The sequence below is a fragment of a genome, unplaced genomic scaffold (assembly GCF_019419815.1).
Source record: "Pyrus x bretschneideri cultivar Hongxiangsu unplaced genomic scaffold, Pyrus_bretschneideri_v1 Contig7, whole genome shotgun sequence".
Taxonomy (NCBI): Eukaryota; Viridiplantae; Streptophyta; class Magnoliopsida; order Rosales; family Rosaceae; genus Pyrus; species Pyrus x bretschneideri.
In genome coordinates this window covers 8,877,857-8,899,940 of record NW_025999809.1, presented here as the reverse complement: position 1 = coordinate 8,899,940, position 22,084 = coordinate 8,877,857, and the positions used below count along the sequence as shown (strand labels likewise).

At 37.5% G+C, this 22,084-nt stretch overlaps 2 protein-coding genes across 2 annotated transcripts; one reads left to right on the top strand and one right to left on the bottom strand.

Moving 5' to 3' along the window:
• Positions 1-494: 494 nt before the first annotated feature.
• On the top strand, positions 495-3,117 carry LOC103958114 (metacaspase-4-like). The gene is made up of 2 exons (XM_009370344.3): positions 495-1,075; positions 2,032-3,117. The coding sequence occupies exons 1-2, from the start codon at positions 658-660 to the stop codon at positions 2,931-2,933; spliced, it is 1,320 nt and encodes a 439-aa protein (XP_009368619.2). The 5' UTR covers positions 495-657; the 3' UTR covers positions 2,934-3,117.
• Positions 3,118-3,251: 134 nt separating this feature from the next.
• LOC103932641 (protein FORGETTER 1-like) lies at positions 3,252-16,399 on the bottom strand. The gene is made up of 32 exons (XM_048573657.1): positions 15,927-16,399; positions 14,702-14,767; positions 14,348-14,521; positions 14,137-14,267; positions 13,510-13,586; positions 12,562-12,743; positions 12,357-12,434; positions 11,895-12,027; positions 11,728-11,788; positions 11,084-11,165; positions 10,860-10,988; positions 10,597-10,740; positions 10,421-10,518; positions 10,211-10,344; positions 9,792-9,862; positions 9,552-9,724; positions 9,334-9,427; positions 7,856-7,953; positions 7,645-7,780; positions 7,412-7,518; positions 6,779-6,874; positions 6,563-6,650; positions 6,353-6,464; positions 6,034-6,145; positions 5,823-5,946; positions 5,674-5,751; positions 5,466-5,584; positions 4,964-5,017; positions 4,773-4,875; positions 4,271-4,399; positions 3,935-4,046; positions 3,252-3,677 (listed from the first exon to the last, which is right to left on the bottom strand). Exons 1-32 carry the CDS (start codon positions 16,362-16,364, stop codon positions 3,646-3,648), a joined length of 3,765 nt encoding a protein of 1,254 aa, XP_048429614.1. The 5' UTR covers positions 16,365-16,399; the 3' UTR covers positions 3,252-3,645.
• Between the last annotated feature and the right edge of the window lie 5,685 nt (positions 16,400-22,084).

Sequence of the window (22,084 nt, the reverse complement as noted above, 5' to 3'; positions counted from 1 at the left end):
TGTAAAGTCCCTTCTTTTTTTTTATGTGAGATTGATATTCTCAAGTTCTCAACACGCTCCCTCACGTACGGCTAATTTTCAAATCCAGCAAGTGGACAATACAAATTCGGTGAAGTGAAGCACGTGTGCTCATTGGACTTCACACGTAGGACAACCTGCTCTAATACTATGAAGAAAGTTAAGGTTCTACCATAAAACCAATTAACAACATGGAGAATAACCCAATTACTTATAAGCACATACAACATCGCTTTTTTCAATGTAAAATTGATACCCTCAACAAATGATACTATAAATTTGATAATTTTTTGTGGGGAAGTTCAGAAAATACTACAAATATTTTCAAGATAACCCTAAATTTAACTTGTGCCAATATTAAAGATAGATAGTCATTGGCACAATATCTTGCTAATATGGCAAAATATATCATGCAGCAATTTGGTATGCAATTAAAAGCCAGGACGTGCATCCAAGTCCTTATCCTGTTCTTCTTTGCCGGCACCAACCCAAACCAAAACCCATTTAAAAAACTAATTCACCTTGTATATTAATCAAACAAAAGGATTTGTATATTAAAATATTATTGTAATTCCGAAATAAATAAATAAATAATTAAAACTCTAATTTTAAGGTAATAATAAACAGAGGATCATCACAATGCAATTCTCCTTCTCACACAAAAAAAAAAAAAACAAAAAACAGAGTAAGAGTGATCGGAAATCTTCAGAAATGGTGAAGAAGGCAGTGCTGATAGGATGCAACTACCAAGGAACGAAGGCGGAGCTCAAAGGCTGCATAAACGACGTCAGGCGAATGCACAGATGCCTCGTCGACCGCTACGGCTTCTCCAAGGACGACATCCAAGTTCTGATCGACACCGACGACTCCTACACTCAGCCCACCGGAAAAAACATCCGCCGGGCCATCACCAACCTCATCCGATCCGCCGATCCCCGCGACGTCCTGTTTGTTCACTACAGTGGCCACGGGACCCGCCTTCCCGCCGAGACGGGGGATGATGATGATACGGGATATGACGAGTGCATCGTCCCCACGGACATGAACCTCATCACTGGTTTGACTCGTTCATTTCTTTTCTAAATTCTTTTCCGTCTCAGTTTTGATTTTTGAGTTTTACTTGAACCGATTATTGTTTTGATTTGTATCTGTTTTTTTATAATTCGACTGGATGAACTTATCAAAATCAAGATGGACGACATATCGATCAAACGTGGATGAACAAATCGGTCAAATATTAACCAACGTATCAATCAAACATTGATCACATGTCTATCAAATATTGACGTCATATCCATCAAATACTAAAAACCGATCATTTCAGCAATCGAGATTTGTAAATTGATCGTTTCAGCCAATTTTCTGTTTTTTTTTTTTTAGTCTCTGCTGTGTTTTGGTGGATTATGGATAGAATTTGATCATATTTCAGAAAAATTAAGATCTGCTTGATGATCCAAAATTTTTGGATGAGTTAAATCCGTTTGGTTGTGATTCTTAATATAATGTGTTTGGGTTCTTGATCTGCTTTTCTGCCCTCTCTTTTTTTTTTGGTAAAGTCTGCTTTTCTGCTTTTCTGCGTTTACATTGTGTTAAAGTATAAGATTAAGTCATTTCTATCTACTGTTCTTTCTAATACAAACTCAGAATGCTTATAAAAAATATAAGCATAATGCCAACGAAGGTTGGTTCAGTTGGTACGGACGTGCTTGAGGTTAACCCCCAATCTAAGTTTGATTCACGCTGCCAACAGTTCTCGTTGGTGCATAATTTGTAAATTCCTTCATAAATGTATACCCGTGACAACTGTCAGTTAAGTGTCACACGTAAATCCCTTTGACTTGAGATTGTGGGTATGCCCTGGTATTGGTGGCGAGAGTAGCCAATCTCTTCCTAAACTTTTTGTTACCACAAAAAAAGTTTTAATCTGAATTTGGTCATATATGAACATGAATCTGATTGCTTTGTTTGGTATGGGGCCGGTATAACAATTGTTTTAGATGGTACTTGTAACAGATGATGACTTCAGGGAGTTTGTAGACCAGCTGCCAGCAGGTTGCCGGCTGACAATTGTATCAGATTCGTGCCACAGCGGGGGCCTCATTGATGAAGCGAAAGAGCAGATAGGGGAGAGCACCAAGGGGCGAGGGCGCGAGTCCGGCTCCGGTGGTGGTGGATTCAAGAATTTTCTGAAGGACAGGGCGGAAGATGCACTGGGATCTCGTGGGATTCACATCCCATCTGCATTGCGCCACGGTCGACATCATGATGAAGAAGAGAAGACGGAAGACAGAGAGATCGAAACTGAAGACGGGGTCAGGGTCCGTGTCAAAGGCCGGTCTCTACCACTCTCAACTCTCATAGAGATACTCAAGCAGAAAACAGGCAAGGATGACATTGACGTTGGGAAGCTGAGGCCAACACTTTTCGATGTTTTCGGAGAGGATGCCAGCCCTAAGGTGAAGAAGTTCATGAAGGTGATCATGAGCAAACTCCAAAACCAAGAGGGCGGAGGCAGCGGGTTATTGGGGAAGATTGGAAGCTTGGCTCAAGGGTTTCTTGAACTAAAGCTTCAAGAAAACGATGAGTACGCAAAGCCTGCTTTAGAGACAGAAGTAGGCAGCAAGCAAGAGGTTTATGCCGGAGCAAATCATCGCGCCATTCCTGATGGCGGGATTCTCATTAGCGGTTGCCAGACAGACCAAACGTCCGCGGATGCCACTCCTCCCGGAAATGCAGCTGAAAGCTATGGCGCTCTTAGTAATGCAATTCAGAAGATACTCTCAGAGCAAGACGGAGCCGTTTCGAACCAAGAGCTTGTTCTCAAGGCGAGGCAGGCTCTGAAGAGACAGGGTTTCACTCAGCGACCTGGCCTCTATTGCCATGACCATCACGTCGCTGCTCCCTTCGTGTGCTGATCTGAGAGTTTATAAATATTTATATGTACTGTGATAAATAATTTCAGTGAGGCACTTTATGCTCTTCTTTCGGAAAAGACTTGCATAAAATTGATTCACCGCTATATGACCTCTTAGTTGAATAATGCATTGCATTGTTAGAATGAGATGTTACGGCTTTAATATTTTCACTGGTTTTATCGGATTTTCGATTTTGTCCATTTGAATTTTAATGATTTTGTTTTGTTCTTTTTCATCTAATAAATATCTTAATGTCTTTGAACGTAAAGGATTTTTTTTGTTTTTTTGGGTACAATTTCATTCACAAAATGTATGATGTTGAACAAAACGGGGAATTTTCTATTTCCTCTACCATTTGAATTAACTGTATGATAGTGATACAAATTGATTGCGGCAAAACTAATGACCAAGAGAGCCTACTAAATCTAACCTCCAATGCCGTAAAACGTCGTCGGTGATATACAAAATAAATAGGGCAAAAAAAAAAAAAAAACAAAACAGATTAGCAATGGAGGTCGAGAAACAAATAAAATCAAAATCAATGACTGCACGGGGTCATTACGATGTGCAGAAAAATCATCTTCGCTTTTTCTATTTCTTGGGTATTTGGCTTCTGCCTTCGTTCTGGAACTATTCATGTGCTTCCAAGATTATCACGGCGTAGAGTAGCATAGCAACTTGGCAAAATTTACAACCAGACTACTGCGTCATCTCAGTCGTCAATTTCTTGAACCCATGCAAAATCTGAAACATAATCAGAGCATCCTCGGTCAAGTAAACTTCTAAAGGGAACGAACGAGTTCATGAATTTCATATCCTCAGCCATTTATGAGTTTCACTTGCATAAGAACTAGGCTAAGTTAGCTAGGCACCTCAAGAAGTTATCTTAAGTAAATGCTCATCGTTAAAAGAGTTTGAATTGGAGTGGCTTTGAAATTTTTTATCAGTCAAGTGCGCTAAGCTGAGGAAAAAATGAAAATTAACAAGAGAAATGGAGAGACCTTGAAGTACGGATTCCACTGCTGCATTTGGGACAGAGAGACCAACGATTCTGCGGTTATCTGTCGTGGTTTCTATACGCACAACACGTAGTCGCTTGTGGCTTTGCCGTTGCTGGAGAAATTGTCACACGAGTTATCAGTAGTTAGAAATGCATATTTGCACTTTTACTAAATATAAATTGTTCAGGAACAATTAAGTGCAAACACTGGCACTTGGTAAGAGAGCATTTCAAGGTTGTCCACAAATCACAATGAAGAAAAGGCAGTCTGTAATTTGTTAAATTTACGTCACTGAGATCACCAGGTCACATTAACTAGCAGATGATAACAAGTTACCTGCTTAGAAAGAGCCTTCTCAATAGTGCCCCAGACGGGAAGAATTAGGCCACCTAATACATTTACTTCCTGCAGTCTTCTGCCAACAGTACAGAAGTTGCCAAGCTTACAATTGCGTCCATGCATGCACTGCAAGTAATGGTGAAGTCACAAGATTATCACAATCAGCAAATGAGATGTTAAAACACCTAGTCGGTTGAGTTGCTGTTTGACACGGAAACAATATCCAAGTCTTCAAGAAAGAAAGAATGAGCCAGACATGCGGTGCATGGTTAATCAAAGGTCAAAATGGCCATGAAGGTAAACATATGATACACGATGATTTGATAAATGAGTGCCTTTTTTTCCATTTTGATTGAATAAATAGTCGATTCGAATACATAAGAAATACAGATTTTCAGCATCACATTATACATAATAGCAACAAAGTCATTCAATAACAGTAAAGCAACTATTTGCACCAAAAATAATGCAGCAATTTTGAAAGTTTATCAATATCTACCTGTTTGGACGAAACTTCATATTCATCTTCCCAGCCACGACGAGCCTTCTCTAATGTTGATGTTTTTCTGTATTTGCTTTTTAGCTCTGACAGAGGCATTTCTCTGGATAGGGGAAAAGCAGTAGGTGAAAGTGAAATATATTTATTTTAGAACAAAGATGAATGAAGCACATAAAGCATAAATTTGGTACCTTACTGACTCTCCCACCGCAGGACGGACTATCTTGTACAATCCGGAAGTAGAACTGAAACATATTTAGGGTAAACAATGAAACCAGAAAATGAAGTAGAAAGATACACGAATTGAAGCCCAAGAACTATGAAGGGAAAGTACATATAATAATGCTGAAGAAAAACTCAGAAGAAAAATAATATTAATAATAAATTAATAACAAAAAGATCGAGGATCCTCTCCAGATTCTCAAATCGTGTTCATTTATCGTACATCGTGCAGCCAGTTTTCATCAAGTACTGTTTATGTTTAATTTTAAATAAAAAATATTTAAAATAATTTCTGACCGCATGATGTACGATAAACGAACATGATTTGAGGATCCCTAGGATCCTCACAAGAGGATCTGGAGAGGATCCTCATTCTAATAGAACATATACAACTTCACTTGAGCAAAAATCGGCAGAACAATACACGTTTCAAACCAAAAAAATATGCATAACAAACTTCAGATGCAGTACCTCTCAAAGGCTAATATGACATGACGTCTTCCCAACCATTCCCTCCTAGATTCATAGAACCCATCATTGGCAGAACCAAGTCCATCCTTTTGTTTCTCTTCAAGCATGGCACTCGCAGACTACGAAAGATAAACATAATTTAGTATGTGAATTGGCATAGACATAGTAATAAGCCAATACTCAACTAGTCACTTGAAAACAAAAGTACCTCCCACGTGACCCCACGATCCAGGGTAAATGTAAAAAGCACTGTCGAAGCTCCAGACATTTGATCTACATAAACAGTCTGCAACAAATTGGAAGTCAATATAAATATAAAATGTAAATCAAACAAGCGACAATTAAGCAATGCTTGACCTTTGGAGTTCCTTGTAGCTCTATAACATTAGCTTTCATATCAACAATCCCAGAGTCCAGATTCCCTTCAATGCGTGCATTATGGACAATATGATCGAAAATGCTAACAAAACACTCAAACAGCCTGTGTATTATAATGATATCAGCTTATGAAACCCAACTTTAACTACTATAAGTAAAGTATATTTTAATTGACATGTCAATCACAGACCTATTCTGTATATCAGGCGGTACTCCTAAAATCCGATTGAGGAAACGTCCAACATCATGCATATCTGATTCAATTATACGGCCAACAAGCCTGCCATGATCTTTCCCATGAGCTACATTATATATAATAAGAATAAGTCACCACCAATAAAATAAAATATAGTTAAAAGCAAATTCTCTGTGACATTCTATTACGGAAAATAAAATTTTAAATCAATTAACCGTACTAACACTACATAATTTAGAACATGTAGGGAATAAAATGGAGCCATTAAATATCCTATCCAGCATAGTACGGCACAATAGTTCAAAACTATTACCATCCCTAACTATTCCTACAAGAACAAGAGCAGCTTTAGCCTTCTCAACAAAATCTTGGATTGTTTCCGGTTTTTCTGATGAACATCCTAGCGGCACAACAGGCAGAGAATCCTGAAAATTGACTTCTAGTTATTTTTCATCACAATTTAATTTTTACTTGTATTCATACATTATGGAGAGATTATTTTTCAGAAGAAGTTCATACAAACCTGCTCCATGATTCCTCTATACATCAACATCAAGGCCTTCTTTCCATAAGCACTATCGTAGTTATAGGCACTCAATGATAGCCCTGCCCTGCATTACATCAAACCAAATAATGAGACAAGCAAATCACTCACGGAATGGAGAATAAAATTACAATACACGTTCTTATACCACAATAATAACAACTACCAAATCTACATAGATGAAATTCAAGTAACCTGCGGTCACCCTGTGTTAGTGCTCCAAGAGATTCTAATCTCTTTGCTACGATGGATGCAAATCGACGCTCTCCACCAAGGTTAGTAAAGATAAGCCTGCAAAAGAAATAAAGGATGAAACCAGTTCATCAACTGGAAAAAACAACTAACCATGCATGATTCTCATATCTGTAATAGCGTGCATTTAATAACTAATTAGTAATCACACTGATCAGAAAACGACAAACAAATAAATAGAAAATTTTCTTATGTAATCTCAATTTCATTGAGTATGAGACAAAACTCATTTGGTTGTAAAGCCGGCCCTTTAGTTGGATTGACCAAAGATTCAACCAAAACCTGTCATATGTCAGATAGGAGATCCAGTAATTAAGGATATTTGGTTTCACTAAAAAACTAATAAAGGATATCAGGATCTGATTCCTTCAACTAGTCACTCTGATACATCAACATGTACTGGCACAGTGGACAAGCCCTTGCTTCTAACAGTAAAAGGTAGCTAGGTCACAACTTTTCTAGAAGTCATTTCCAAATTAAAGGTCAAGAGAAAACTAGTCAACACTAATTTAGCAACCAGCATAACACTGGTGAGCCAAATAAAAGAAACAATTTTTACATGTAGTGTCTACCTACCTGTATTCAGGAGCAGAGGCTTGATTTGACCGATGAGTTCTTCCAAACTGTTGAATCGCTCGATCAGCACTCCAAGGAAGTTCCAGAGTAAGATGTACCCTTCGTCTCTGTTGTTAAATTTTAGAATGCTTGTAATTAGATGAGGGAGAGGTGATGAAAAGATACTATCCAGTTTCACTCTGCTGTAAGCCAGCAACTGTTGAGAAGATAAGTTCTAGAAACTATAGGCATACCTGATTTGTAGCTCTTCTATCTGCCTGCAAAGACACACCAGCAGATCCAGCTTCAGAAATTATGGCAACCAACTTCTTGCCATCCATGAAAAGCTGCTTCTCATGCATGTTTACCATCTCCATGGAAATTTCCTTCCTAAACCGAAATACAGTTTAGCCAATTTAAAAATGACTTCAAATAAGTAAGAGTGAAAAAAATACCATAACTCACGTGTTCCGTGCCTGATAGGTAACGCCCTTTCCACCAGATGCCCTCACAAGCATACCTCGCCTTCCAGTCATTTCTGCTACTTTATCAGGGCCTCCAAGCTGACACCCACCCCAAGAGAAATAAGAAAAAAAATTCTGCTCAATAAACAGATAAAGTTGAGGTATTCTGTAGAGTGTTGTAGAATATGAACATTAATTTAGAATCTGGAATGAAGCAGACAGTCTTGGCAAAGTGACTCTTAGATGGGATCATGTTAGAGCTTTGTAAACGGAACAAGACTGATTGTCAAGTATAGACTGAAAATGGAAATAAACAAGCTACCTTCGCTCAATGGCCTCTTTTGCCTACCATCTTTTTTTTTTATGGTAGGACCCTTTAACCACCTATTTTAAGTCTTTGAATTAAGAGTTACATGCATATACATTGTCATGCCTGCTCATGCTGGCCAGAATGTTATCATATCAAGTGTAAGATACCTACATAGTATTGTTATAAACAATTAAATATGCAGAATGGAAATTAGCATTTCCTTTGAATCAGTGTGAAACAAGCAACCCAGTTTGAATAACAGGACCAGTACTTACAAAAAGAACGGTACAAATCAGTGTGAACAAAACCAAACAGGTAAATCCAATCACGGGTTCTCTATTATGGAGCAAGCTTAATGACCTATAAGCACCATTAGTAAAGGAAACATACAAGCCCTTGAGATTAAAACGGATAAATTTATTATTTTTTCATTATGATGCTTATGAAGAGTATGCTCAATCCAGTAGGACTTTAAATGAGCTCAAGGATATTGTTTCACCTATCTATTTCCTAACGTGGTCAACCATTGAGGATTTCTTAAAAAGCAGGATCCAATTTTTGAGCCTTAAAAAGACTCGGAGGTTAGAAAAAATAAACCTATCACAAGTAGAGAACTGGATTTAATTCTGAGAACCCTCTCCATTATGCCTACATAACTTATGTCACTGTTATGAAGACTGAAGAATAAGATACTCTTCATGCCTCAGTTGACAGAATCATTAAGAAATCTGTCCTGGAAAAGATAGCTCATTTCTTTGATATCCTTTATGATGTCAATGTCTAGGCAACATTATGCCACAGACATACACCATAGATATACAATAAAAGATGGCTGTTTTACTCTACATAAATTTATGACCAAAACCTTCCCTTCCATAAGTATGGTCAAACTTATGGAAAAGACTTGTTTAGTTTGGACTTTGGACCTACCTCTTAAGGATTTCAGAATCTAACACTTCTACAAAATGAAGATAGAATTAGACTACAACATGGCATAACAGCCTACAATATCTAACAAATTATAGGCAAGGCTGTTCCAGTTAGATTTTAGGGAAAAAGAGAACAAGCATGGAGGCTCTACGAAGGTGGATGCAATTTAACAATGAACATGTGATTTAGTATTTTCAAAATTACATGAGACAGAGGGAGAGAAAGAACATCACCACTACCTGATCAATGATATCATCCAAAGGATTGTTTGGAAGATCCAAAGAACGAACTATCTCCAATATGTTTAACTTACGAGCCAAAGCTTCTTCATACCTGAAGGTTATGAAAATGTCATTGATGTGGTTATAAAGTTATAAATAAGACATCAACATGTCATGAAAAATTAAGTTATTACATATGAAACTCTTGTGGGGAAAAAGAATCAAATTAAACTAACCTCTTCGTAAGAACAGCTATATACTCTTGTCTTCTTTTCAAAAATTCATCTGTCTTTTCCTTGCATGAATGGCATGACCAGTCTACTGATACTTCATCTGTCACAGGTGGGATAAGACACGCAGCATGGACCAGTTGCCCACAACAGGAACAATGAAGCAGTTTCTTTCGTTCCTGCAGCATCTCATGGATAAGTAACATATTGCAAGAACAACCATCTTAACATGCCAAATGGAATTACCTCCTCAGATTGGCAAATTTCACAAATTTGAAACTCATCGTCAGATTCAGTAGATTCCTGAGCAGAATCAGCTGCATTAATCAAAGAAAGCTTGGGAATAAGGAAAGGTACTGAGTAGTTGCATCATTTTTCAACTACATAAAATACAACCCGCTATAATTGATGTGCCCTAAAAGGAAAAGATTCTAAATAAAAACATATGAACAGTTAAGCTGAATGCTTCAGTAGGTGCACTCTGCATACTGGCTAAAAGTGATGCATCAATAAGAACCATAGAAGTATTTCCTTCAAGGTGACAATGAGAATCCAAACAAAACATGCTTGCAAACTTATTCTGAAGTACAGCAAGATACCAAAGACAACTAATATTAAGGGCCCAAATTCAAGCATTAGAGAGAAGCCAATTTCTAGGAACTCACTTTCAGATTCTTCATCACTTTCATCATCACTTGCAGGTTTCCATTTTGCAACTTTCCTCACTCTCCCTTTCATTGACACACCAGGAGTTGCTAAGTGCCTCTTCCGCTGCAGCTCCTTCACACTATCTTCTCCTAGTATAACTCTAGAAAGTAAATTGGTAGTTACATTAAAATAAATGGTTGCAAACAATAGTAAATCGCATGTATACCTTCAGAGGTTCAGGCTTTTCAGGCAAGGGATAATTTTCCTCAACAAATTTCAGTAAAAGTTCTCGAGGTCCGGAAATAAAATCATCAAGTTCAAGACCCTGCTTAAGCAAGGAACAAAAAACTAAATAATGCACAAATCAAAAGCCAAGTACAACAAAAATAACCAATTCGCTCACATATTTGGTCACAGCTTCCTCAGTTCGCGCCTCTCCAGTACTCTGAAGGCCAATAACCACACACTTGCCATCCATCAATGCTTGTTTAGCTAGTCTTACTGCAGCCGGCACCTTAGCTGACATGCACATGTGTCTAAAGAAACGCTGCAAGATATGCACAAAAGCATAATAAAAAAGTTATTAAAAAAAACTGAAAGCATATTGTGAAAAGTTTAGAAAAACTAATTTTAAAACAACAAACATCCAGGAACCTAGACTAATACCTGATGGCTGGCCCAATATAATCGCCACACTTGACTAGAAACAGGCTTTTCATTAGCAAGAAATTCAGATGCAGTTAGTATATCCTGTCGCAGTTCTGTCCAAAATTCTGCTGCTTTTCCGTACATGTCCTAAGAAGACAACAAAGTAAAATAAAAGAATAATAAACTGTGCTTATAATTTAAATTTCAAGTAATCAGAGACAAATAAGACATGTATTGTATACCATCATTTCAGCTTCTAGCGGTGCTTCAACAACTTCAAACTCTGCCCCTTTGTAGCTAAGAGTACGGCATACATACATCCCCCTGAAATATCAAAACACGCATTTTTACATCATAACAATGATGGCATTATGATATGGGCGTTGAGGACTGGCATTTTGTAGGGCCCATCCATAATGAATTTCAACAATCTAACCGTCTATCTTTCATGCCTTTCCTCAAAAAGATCATGTCTACCAAAAATACTCAAATTCGAACCATATGACCATTGGATTAAATGGCAGTCATTTTAACAGTGTTTCTTTGTAGAACCACATGCGTACATTTTCTTCACTACAAATGAGTGTCTTAATGATTTTGGACTTGTCTAATTTTTTGTAAGGATGATCTATGAATGGTGAATTGACATATAGATGGTTCGGATCGTTGAAAAAAGTTATGGAGTGGGCCCTAATAAAGTGTGTCAGAAAGGTGTGTTCCCGATCCTGACCCATATACATTCCAGCTGAGATAAACACTACGTGATCTATATATGATTTAAGAGCTGGAATGTAAGTCACAGAATTGAGTCCCCAATTTAGATCCTTATTACATCGCTTTTGCTCCTAATGTATATTTTACATGTAACTATTCTCAGCGTTGTTACCTTGCTTTCATATCCATGGCAACAAGTTCAAGTGCTCCAACGCCTCCTTTCTCAAGAGCACCTACACATGCTGTGCTGTTAGAAAAAATGTTCTCCTTTCTATAAGAAGTGAGTAAAAGTTTATAAATAAGACTAACAAATGTATGGGTATTCAGTGAAAAACCCACCTAGAAATTCACGGAAATCAGAAAAAGATGTTCCAGGGCCCCAAAGACCAAGGCGTACCATGTAACCCAAATTTCGTGGTTCGGATGCACCAGTTGCTGAACAATAAATAACACGAGCTTCAGGAAGCTTAGCCTGTGACAATACAAAGAAAAACATTATGAGTTAATAACTTAATGCGATTCTGGCCCTTTTACAGCAAAGGTATATTTATTATTGTACAGAGGAACCATAGCTATTGCAGTCAGGCATGTAATGTATCAGAAGGAGTTGTATCAGATTTTACAAACTAAAATACAAGATGCAGATTCTGCAAACTCAAATATCTTAAATATGCCTATTAAATTACCTAAAATGAAATCATTGATCTAAACTTTGAAAAGTAACTATAAATAAAGAACAGAAGGCTATAGATAAAGAGCAGAAGGCAAAATATGTGCTTTCAAAAATCTGATAGGACAAACCTGAATTTCAAGAACTGCTTCACCAGTACGTGTTGGCTGACTTCCAGATTCAGGCACCAGATTTTTGGCCTTGTGGCACTACAATGAAGCCATTGACCTTTAGCATGAAAAGCAGAACATATTGACACCATGGAATATTTCATTCCATCAATTAAACCATATGCTAAAAATCTTCAGAAAACCATTTAAAACAAAAATATACTACCTCATCAAATACAACAAGACCATTAAATCCTGGTCCACACCACTGCACAAGCTGCCCCATACGTGAACGACCTTTCTCAGAGGATGCAATGAGGCTGCTGTATGTCAGAAAAACAACGCCCTCCTTGACGCCAACAGACTTAGAATCAAGTTTGGAATAAGGCAGCTTGTTCAAGGCGTGTACTGCAAACAAGATTATATCTATTGTGATATTGTTCAGAATCATAGTCTCCCATGATGGAAGAAGGCTCAATCCCAATTGGAGAATTTTTTTTTAAATTCAAAAAATCAGTAACCTGCAGCTAAACCTAAGCAGAGTCCTGATGCCCTACGCTATCTGAAAATTTAATCTGTTTTGAACTGTCTTCCTGTTCTATTTTTGGCACATGTTGTCATCTCATGCCACAACCCTTTACCAAACAATGTAATATAATAAGCACATCCAAACACATGCCAAATCACAGAGTTTTAGAAAAGGTAACGATCCTTCACATTTTGAATAAATGCAATCAAGTATCCTTTTCTAGAATAAGGGAAATCCAGGACTTAAAGCATAGTTTGAGTAGCATTCTATTGAATTACTATCACCACTTACTCACCAGTGACCCACAACTTTGGGCCAAATGCATCTGTACCATTTTTCCCTAGCAGTTCTAAGCTTCTTTCCACTATTAAATCATCCTCACATAATTTTCAAATGTCATTAAGCTTGAATCAAATTATGACACCACAAAACAAAACCATTAACACAACAACACACCGTGCAATAACTACATGTACTACACAGATGAGGAAGAAGTTTATATATGCAATTTTACATGAATGATTTTCACAATTTGTCCCGGTATACGAAATTGTACTTCTAAATACACAAATAGAATTAGACCAAGCACGTTTAAAAAAGTGCGCGTGCACACACACACAAGAAAACTAGACCGAGCACATTTACCTTCAATGCAAATTGCACCTACATCATCTAAGTCTCTTCTCGCATCAAACTTCAAGTCTGAACCAACAGAAACCCACCTGTTTTAGAACCAATGCAGAGAGGAGAAAGCATTAAACAAAGAGTTGAAAAGCATAGTTCCGGCCTTGAAAATATTCAGTATTGCAATTCCAACCAACAAAACAAACGCCAGTTACTAAGTGCTTTTTACCAATATTAACGTAAAGAAAAATACTGAAACTCCCACAAGTGAGATTGTTTGATAAAGAAACCCATGTGTTTGAAATTTTTATCCGGTCACAAGGAGCAAAACTTAGTATAAACAGGCCATGTTTTAATGTGGTACTTCTTTTTTTTCTTTTTTTTGTCACTGAACAGACACTAACTAATATGATATCTTTTCTTCGGACATTGTGCATTTACTTCTGCTGCTAGTGTTTTAACTTCCCACGTGTAATATGTATTAAGAAGACATTTCTATAACTCCAATTGATGGGAGCTTAAAATAAGGCCGCAGAGATTATTTTTTCCATATCATCCTTTTCGATCCGCCCCCAGGGGGGGCGCTGTTTTATCCTTTTACGCAAACGACTCTTAAAATCTGCCCACAAACTGCAACCAAAAACTTACACTGCTTTCCTCATCCCACGGTGCCAATTCTCCCATATTAACCCTGCTATTGTTCGACCTTTCCCCACACCAGCTCCATCCCCAACGAAGAATCCTGCCCTCTCACCACTTGGAAGATGTTGCAGGTGTCTCTGTCAAGGAAGCAAACAAAGCTTTACAATGGAGCAGACAATTTAAAAATAATAAAGCGTCGCGAGAACAGGACAGCAACCTGACAAGCATAGACCAATGTCTCAATCTGTAAACATGACAAAGCCTTTAAATTTTCCAAATCATCCTTGATTTTCAGATCATAAGTGGGCTCAGGTGGCTGCACAGCAGCCAAGGACGATGTTTCCACAACAGGATCTGGATGAGGAGGACCAATGGATAGTTTTGGAGGGCGCTACATAAAAGTAACATAAAATGTATCTGAGATGCCGGTTCAAGTGGTTTAAATAAAAGTCAAGACACTGACATTGTCAAAAAGAAAGAAAACTCCAAGATAGAACTTGTAACCATGAGGCCTCAGCAATTATGAACATAAATCACATCGTACTTGTTAATGGCAAACAAAAACACTCACATAGTCTGTAAATGTTTCTCCTGCCATGCCACCTTCATCCTCTTCTCGCTCTACTTCGATGGCGACCTGACATGTTTGATGCAGCCATGAAAGTATAAGCCTACATGTATCTGATAATATCATTTCAAAAGATAACATTCTATAAGAGTGCTCATTTTTTAACTTCGTAGAATAAACAAAGCCACGACCAGAAACATGAATTTGCTTTACGGACTTAAGATAGATGCTCCTCACTGAAAGATATTTTCATAAATGGACTCCAAGGAGTGCAGCACCATAATGCTACTTTAGTGATCCTATATAAAACATAATTGGTCCAAAAGATATGCAGCTTTTGGTGATTACAACTAAGCTTTGGTCAGTTCTGAAAATAAGTTATACTTTATTGGAAACAGAAATGGATTTTATATTTGAGTACCTAGGCTTTGCCAGTTTGAATGATGCACAGTATCTCTGAACTGAAATAAATCTTCTTTAATTTAAGTGACCTGGTGGAAGTTTCACCCCCCCCCCCCCAAAAAACCCCACCCAAAAAGTTTCCCTTTCATGTGGTTAAATTACTTTAAACTCTAATGGAAACCAAATATGTAGGAAAGGCAGAGGCTTTGAACACATAAGTGGACGGTTAAAAATTGTTAGTGATCAAACAGTCAGTCACACCAAAACCGGAATCAAAGTATTACAAACAAGAACACCATCCCCAAATACAAGTCCCCTAGTAGAAACCTCCAATATATAGGGTTCATTTGGAACTTTTAAATGACTAAAAGTGCTTTTAAAGATAATGTTAAAAGGGTTCCAAAACAACTTGACGTGCTTCTTGCAAGAAGCACCAAAAAGCACTTAAGTGTTCTTCCAAGATTCACTTGCACTTTTACTAAGGATTGGTTCCAATAACATTTTCACTAAATGCGCTTTCAGCGTTTTTAAAAGCAATTCCAGACGAGTCCATACTAGCTAGAAACTGAAATATTCATCGTAGGAAGTAATGGAACTACACAAAAGTGAAACTTTCTAACATACATTACTTGGAGACTCGGAGTCTCTCGCAAAAAATAATCCACAGTATTCACCCCTAAGTCCTAAGCCTTTTACTTGTTCTAACTACCAAGAAAGCATATCTATTAAGGTTTATGTTAACAAAGCAAAATACTTCTAGCACTCATAGTGCATTTGCAATTCATACTTCCACATTCCAGAAATTTCTCAGCAACCAAACAGTTACCTCATTGACCTCCTCGGGTGGAAGAGGCAGGGGCAGACGGGGCGGGAAGAACTGCTGGAGCTTCGAGACATCAACAGCCAGGTCAACTTGGCACTGAGGGCACCGGAACCTCGCGAGGCCATGAGGCACGTTAAGGATGGCCTTGCAATTAGCGCAGGGAAGCTGGATCTTCGAAGGATCAACGCCGTGAGGCGCAACATGGGGCGGCGGGGGTGGCAGCGGAGGCGGAGCGCGGGCCTGGGCATAAGCCTGGGCTCGGGTCATCAGCTCGGGCGGCAACATTTGGGGCAATTGGCAGGCGTCGCAGGCGAATTCGGTGACCCCTGCGTCCAAAGTCAGGATCTTGCCGCAGCCAGCGCAGCGGACCTGCACTCCGGCTGGGGTTCCGGCGGTCTGCGATTGCAGTGGGACTGGCGGAGGTTGATGCTGCTGCATCATGGTGGATCAGTATCGCCGCCCCCCTCCTCCTGCCTTTGCTCTCAAACGGCTCAATTGTTTGGGGAATGGTTTGGATTTGATTGAGAGAGAGAAGGGGAGAAATAGAGAGGTTAAGGCGCGAAGAGAGGGTTTGGGAGTCTTGGGGTTTCCCACTTTTTTTCTGTGCTTGCGTTTTTGCCCCGGTGGACTGTGATTTATGAGATCAGTGTGACGTTTGAGATTTCGCTCAATCTCGCGTATTGGCTCAGTCTGGCATGTGCACAAGGCATGGACCTTCTCCATTTTCTCTCTCTTTTTACCAAGCACCACACGGTCGAGTCCTAACACTGGTGAATCGCACGATGATTACAAGAAGAAAGCTGAAATACCTATATAAATCTTTTCGGCCCCTAGAAAGGTGGACTGTCATGGCGAAGATAACAGCTGATGTTAAGTATTAGGTTTATTGTTTGGCTTCCTTTGTCAAAAATTATAAATGTTACCACACATACTCATAATTTAGAGTTAGGGTACAATGTTGATCTGGGATTTCTGCTAGAATTAAATTGTCAAAGCTCCAGTCATCTTCATTGCAAAAAAGGTTTGATTCATTCATTTGCATATGCATATCAAGCTTTTTTTTTTCGGTTTCTTTTGTTTAGTATAGTTGTCTAGTCATAAATTCCTTCTACTATCCTGCTCTCTAGGCACGCGAATTAAGATAGCCCACATGGGCCATCTGACATATTTTTCCATGCATCGATTTCTCACCCTTGATTTGAAAAAGGTTTCTTTGGCTTGTAGCACGTGTCTCCTTGTACCTTTTGTCTGAAACATCCCTCTTTTCAATTAAAAGGGTTTTCAAGGTTTCATTTGTCTCTTGGCTAGGTTATTGATAGTTCAAGAAAAATAGTGCATGTAGCTTAGAGCTACCTCTTAAGTTTCAAAACTGAAACTCTAGCCACAAAACCATCTCATGCAAAAATGGCCAATCATTGCATATTAGGGTTGCATTGTATTCATGATTTTGCATTAAGTTCTAGGTCTAATCTTCAAGGTTTCATATCTTTCTTAGACTATGCATTTGGATTCATGTTAGGTTATTCTTCAACTATTTGACTGTAGAACTTGACTAGTCGTTGAATCCTCATTTCATTGATCGTGTTGATATCGGTGCCACAAGGTAAAGATCTCAGAAGGAGCTGCCACTTCGTGAAGACCGAAGGAGTTCATCTAGTGTAAAGTAAGGTTGCACAAAGGTAAAGCTGCTCTATAGATAGGGATATAGGAATTGAGCTTGTGTGGTCTTTGTATGAACTTTGTTTACATTAGTAGATTGCACTCAGTGGAGAGTCCCCAGTTTTTTAACCCACAGGTGGGTTTTTTCCGGCCAAAAACTTCATTGTGTTCAATACTTTGCAAAGTTACCCTTATATCCAAATAATCATTGTTAGATATAAACTTTGTAGAGTGTGCTAGTATTGACACTTTGTTAACTAAGTAAACTTAACTTAAGAACCAAGGCTAAAACAATAACTGGAGATCACTTTTCTTGCTTTAGCATATCAGTATACTTGGTTTATATGCTTGTGGCTATCTAACAACATGTAATCAATTGACTAGTTCATCTAACTAGTCAATACAGTTGGTTTCAAAGTTTTTATTGTAGGGTAATCCACCTGGTACTAATTTCAAATGGTCCTATTTTAAACAAAAGAATTTAAGACTTTGAAACTCTAGATGAAATGGACTTTCTACTAACAAGAGATTAAGTCAACATAACTTTAATGGTCGAACTCTTTGCCCTTTATGTAATAAAGGCAATGTTCTAAAAGATGTTAGGCACTAGTGGAGTGGCGGGTTGGGGCCTAGCGCCTAGGCGGCTAGACGGGGCCTACGCGGGCACCTAAGCGGACTAAGCAGATTTAAGTAAATCTATTATATTTTGTGTAAATAAGTATCCGCTTATACTTAAAATATATATAATTTCATTATAAATTACAAAATAGAATGATATATGTATTATGAAGTATTGGAACATATTGAAAACATAAGGAACAAGGACATAATGTATGTTCATTTAAGCATGCAACAAGTCTGTTACAAATTATTGTAAAAAATTAAATGTAAAATGAAGATTATCTATTTTTTGTATAAGTGAGTTGCGAGCTAAGCGGGTCTGGGTGGGCTAGGCGGGTGCCTATGCGGTCTGCACAGGCACCTCAGCGGGTCTAGATGCTCTTTCTTAATTTTCAAATACCTAGAGATAAAGATGATATTTCTGATCTTAGTAAAATTCTTATTTTGTGTTGGCAAATGTCAAATGCCAGGAAAAACTTTGTTTTTAGAAAAATTAAACCCGATCTGACTCATTATGTAATGATGGCTGCTACAGCTAGTAAGGATCTTGAAACAGAAACATATCAGACGAAAAATATTGTTAACACCTAAAACGAGAAAAGGAGTCACCATATGAATTATGGAAATGAAGAACCCCCACGTTTAAATTGCTTAAAGTGTGGGGTTGCCTGTCAAAAGTACAAGTCCCATTGCCAAAGAGAACAAAATTAGGGCCTAAAACTATAGATTGTGTTTTTATTGGTTTTGCATCTAATAGTTCAGCTTGTAGATTCTTAGTTTTTCATTCCAAAGTCAGTGATATACATGTCAATACTATTATAGAATCTATAAATGTAATATTTTTTGAGGATATATTTCCATACAAAATAGGCAAGTCTAATTTATTGAAAAAGAGATTACATGATGATGTATATGAGGTTAATGACGAACCTAGAGAACATGATGATGGTTCATCCTCGTCTAGAGTTCAAAAAGAAAAAGAATTTGAACCTAGAAGGAGTAAAAGGACAAAAATTCGAAAGGACTTTGGGCCTGATTTTGTGACCTTATTAACCGAGACAGAACCTCAATCATTCAAGGAGGCCATGTCCACTCCTGAAGCTCCATTTTGGAAGGATGCAGTTAACAGTGAGATAGATTCCATTATGCAAAATCATACATGGGAATTAGTCGATTTGCTCCCTAGCAATAAGCCAATTGGGTACAAATAGATCTTTAAGAAGAAATTAAAACCTGATGGTACGATTGACAAATATAAGGCTCGTTTGGTAGCTAAAGGATACCGTCAAAAATATGGTTTGAATTTCTTTGATACATACTTGCCTGTAACGAGAATTACGTTAATAAGACCGTTGATTGCTATAGTTGCACTCCATAACATGGAAATACATCAAATGGATGTAAAGACTGCATTCTTAAATGGAGACTTAGATGAGGAAATATATATGGAACAACCCGAGGGGTTTGTGGTTAAAGGTCAAGAACACAAAGTTTGTAAACTTGTGAAATCACTATATGGGCTTAAACAAGCTCCAAAGCAATGGCATGAAAAATTTGACCATATTATGATAACACATGGTTTTAAGATAAGCGAGTGTGATAAGTGTGTCTACACAAAAACTCAAAATAATGCTTGCGTTATATTGTGTTTATATGTAGATGATATGCTTATAATGGGAACTAACAAAGAGATAATAAATTGGATCAAGAAGATATTGAAATCAAGTTTTGATATGAAAGATCTTGGATTAGCTGATGTGATTCTTGGTGTAAAAATAAAAAGAAACCAAGAAGGATATATTCTTACTCAGTCCCATTATATAGAAGCTACACTTAGAAAATATGGTTATTTGGAAAGTAAAGATGCAATTACTCATTTTGATGTCAATAGCAAACTTAAGAAAAATAGAGGTGATGCTATATCTCAACGTGAATACTCACAAGTTATTGGAAGTCTTATGTACATTATGAATTGTACAAGACCTAATATAGCATACTCAGTGAGTAGACTGAGTAGATATACATGCAATCCTGGGCATGATCATTGGGAAGCTTTAATTCGAGTATTAAGATACTTAAAGCATACAATGAATTATGGATTGCATTATACAAGGTATCCTCCTATGCTTGAAGGATTTACTGATGAGAATTGGATATCGGATGGTAATGATATAAAATCCACAAGTAGATATGTATTTACTTTGGGAGGAGCAGCAATATCTTGGAAATCTTCTAAACAAACATGCATAGCCCGATCAACTATGGAATCGGAATTTATAGCTCTCGATATGGCTGGAGGAGAAGCTGAGTGGCTAAGAGATTTTTTGGAGGATGTTCCCATATGGCTTAAACTTATAACGACAATATGTATACACTGTGATAGTTTAGCTGCACAATATCGAGCTAAAAATAGTGTATACAATAGGAAATCTAGACAAATTAGACGAAGGCATAATACAATAAAGCAATGGCTCTCTAGTGGTGTAATTTCTATTGACTATGTTAGGTCAAAAGATAATATTGCGGATCCGCTTACTAAAGGTTTGTCTAGAGAGCAAGTTAAGCATACATCGAGGGGAATGGGTTTAAAGCCAATAGAGTAAAATGAAACTGCCAAACGGAAACCTAACCTAGTTGATTGGAGATCCCATGGTCTAGGTTCAATAGGCAAACTGGTTTGGCTAGATTAAAAAAGAAACACACTTACATACTCATTCCTACGATGAAAGAAGTGTGGTGACTGCTGATGATGTAGGATACATTAGTTTAATGATATGGATACTTGTAAATCAAGTGGAATAGTAGCAGCCTATTCTTAATCAATATCACCTATATGAGAGTAAATGTGGGGTCGCATTTATAAGAATTACATGGCTACATTCTCTAAAGCTCTCATGAATTCAGGATTTGTTCAGGACCAAAAAGAACACAAACGTATAAATTTGTGATGTGTAAATGTGGCATATGTTTTACTTATTGTCTTAGTTTACTGTAGAGATGAACAGTTCAAGATTTTATATTCACTGCGTCACCTAGTAAATCCGATAAGTATATACTAAGGTAGGTTCAAGTCCAAAAGACACATCTCCTGATGTATGTCACATCTATTGTTTACTCTTGTATCTTAGTGTTTCTAGGACCAAAGAGTCGTCTCAAATATGGGGTATTGTAGGAGTTTGAGACCCTCTCATCCCACATTGGTCAACAATATTTTTTTCACTAGCCTTTATATAGTCTTATTCATTTTTCTTAGTAATTAGAACTTGGACTATTTGGAAATGGATTGAAGGTTTGGACCTTATGGTTGTGTGGATTAGGCTTGATGATTATACAATAATATTAATATTAATTAATATTAATTAATCAAGACAATGGCCTTGGGCCTTGGGGCCAAGGAATTAAAATTAATCTGATCAATTAGTTTTAATTTCGAATAAAGTTTTTAATTAAATTAATTAAAAACGTTTTGATTAATAGACACAACTTTTTGGAAAGAGGTGTATCTCTTTAGAAAGAGTTGTATAGCTTCAGATATATCTAAAAGGTGTTTGAAGAGGTATGAAAGAGCCTATATAACTGGAGTCCTCAGTTCCATCAGAAATCATCTTTTTTCTTCCCCCTTGTCTTCCGTACAAAATTTCTAGAAAGTAAACACATAAAGCAATTTGCTAGAGTTCTATAATCTAGTGCGGGTTGTAGAATTAGGTAGTTGTATCCTGGTCGAGCAGACGTTGTAGAACCACAAGCACACGAGTGGGACGGAAATAATATTCGAAGGACATAGCGTTTGTGCTAGCCTCTACCTTCAATTCATTTAAGTTAGTATCATTTTAATTTTTTGTAATTATTGTGTTATTGCATTATGTATTGCAAGTATTTTT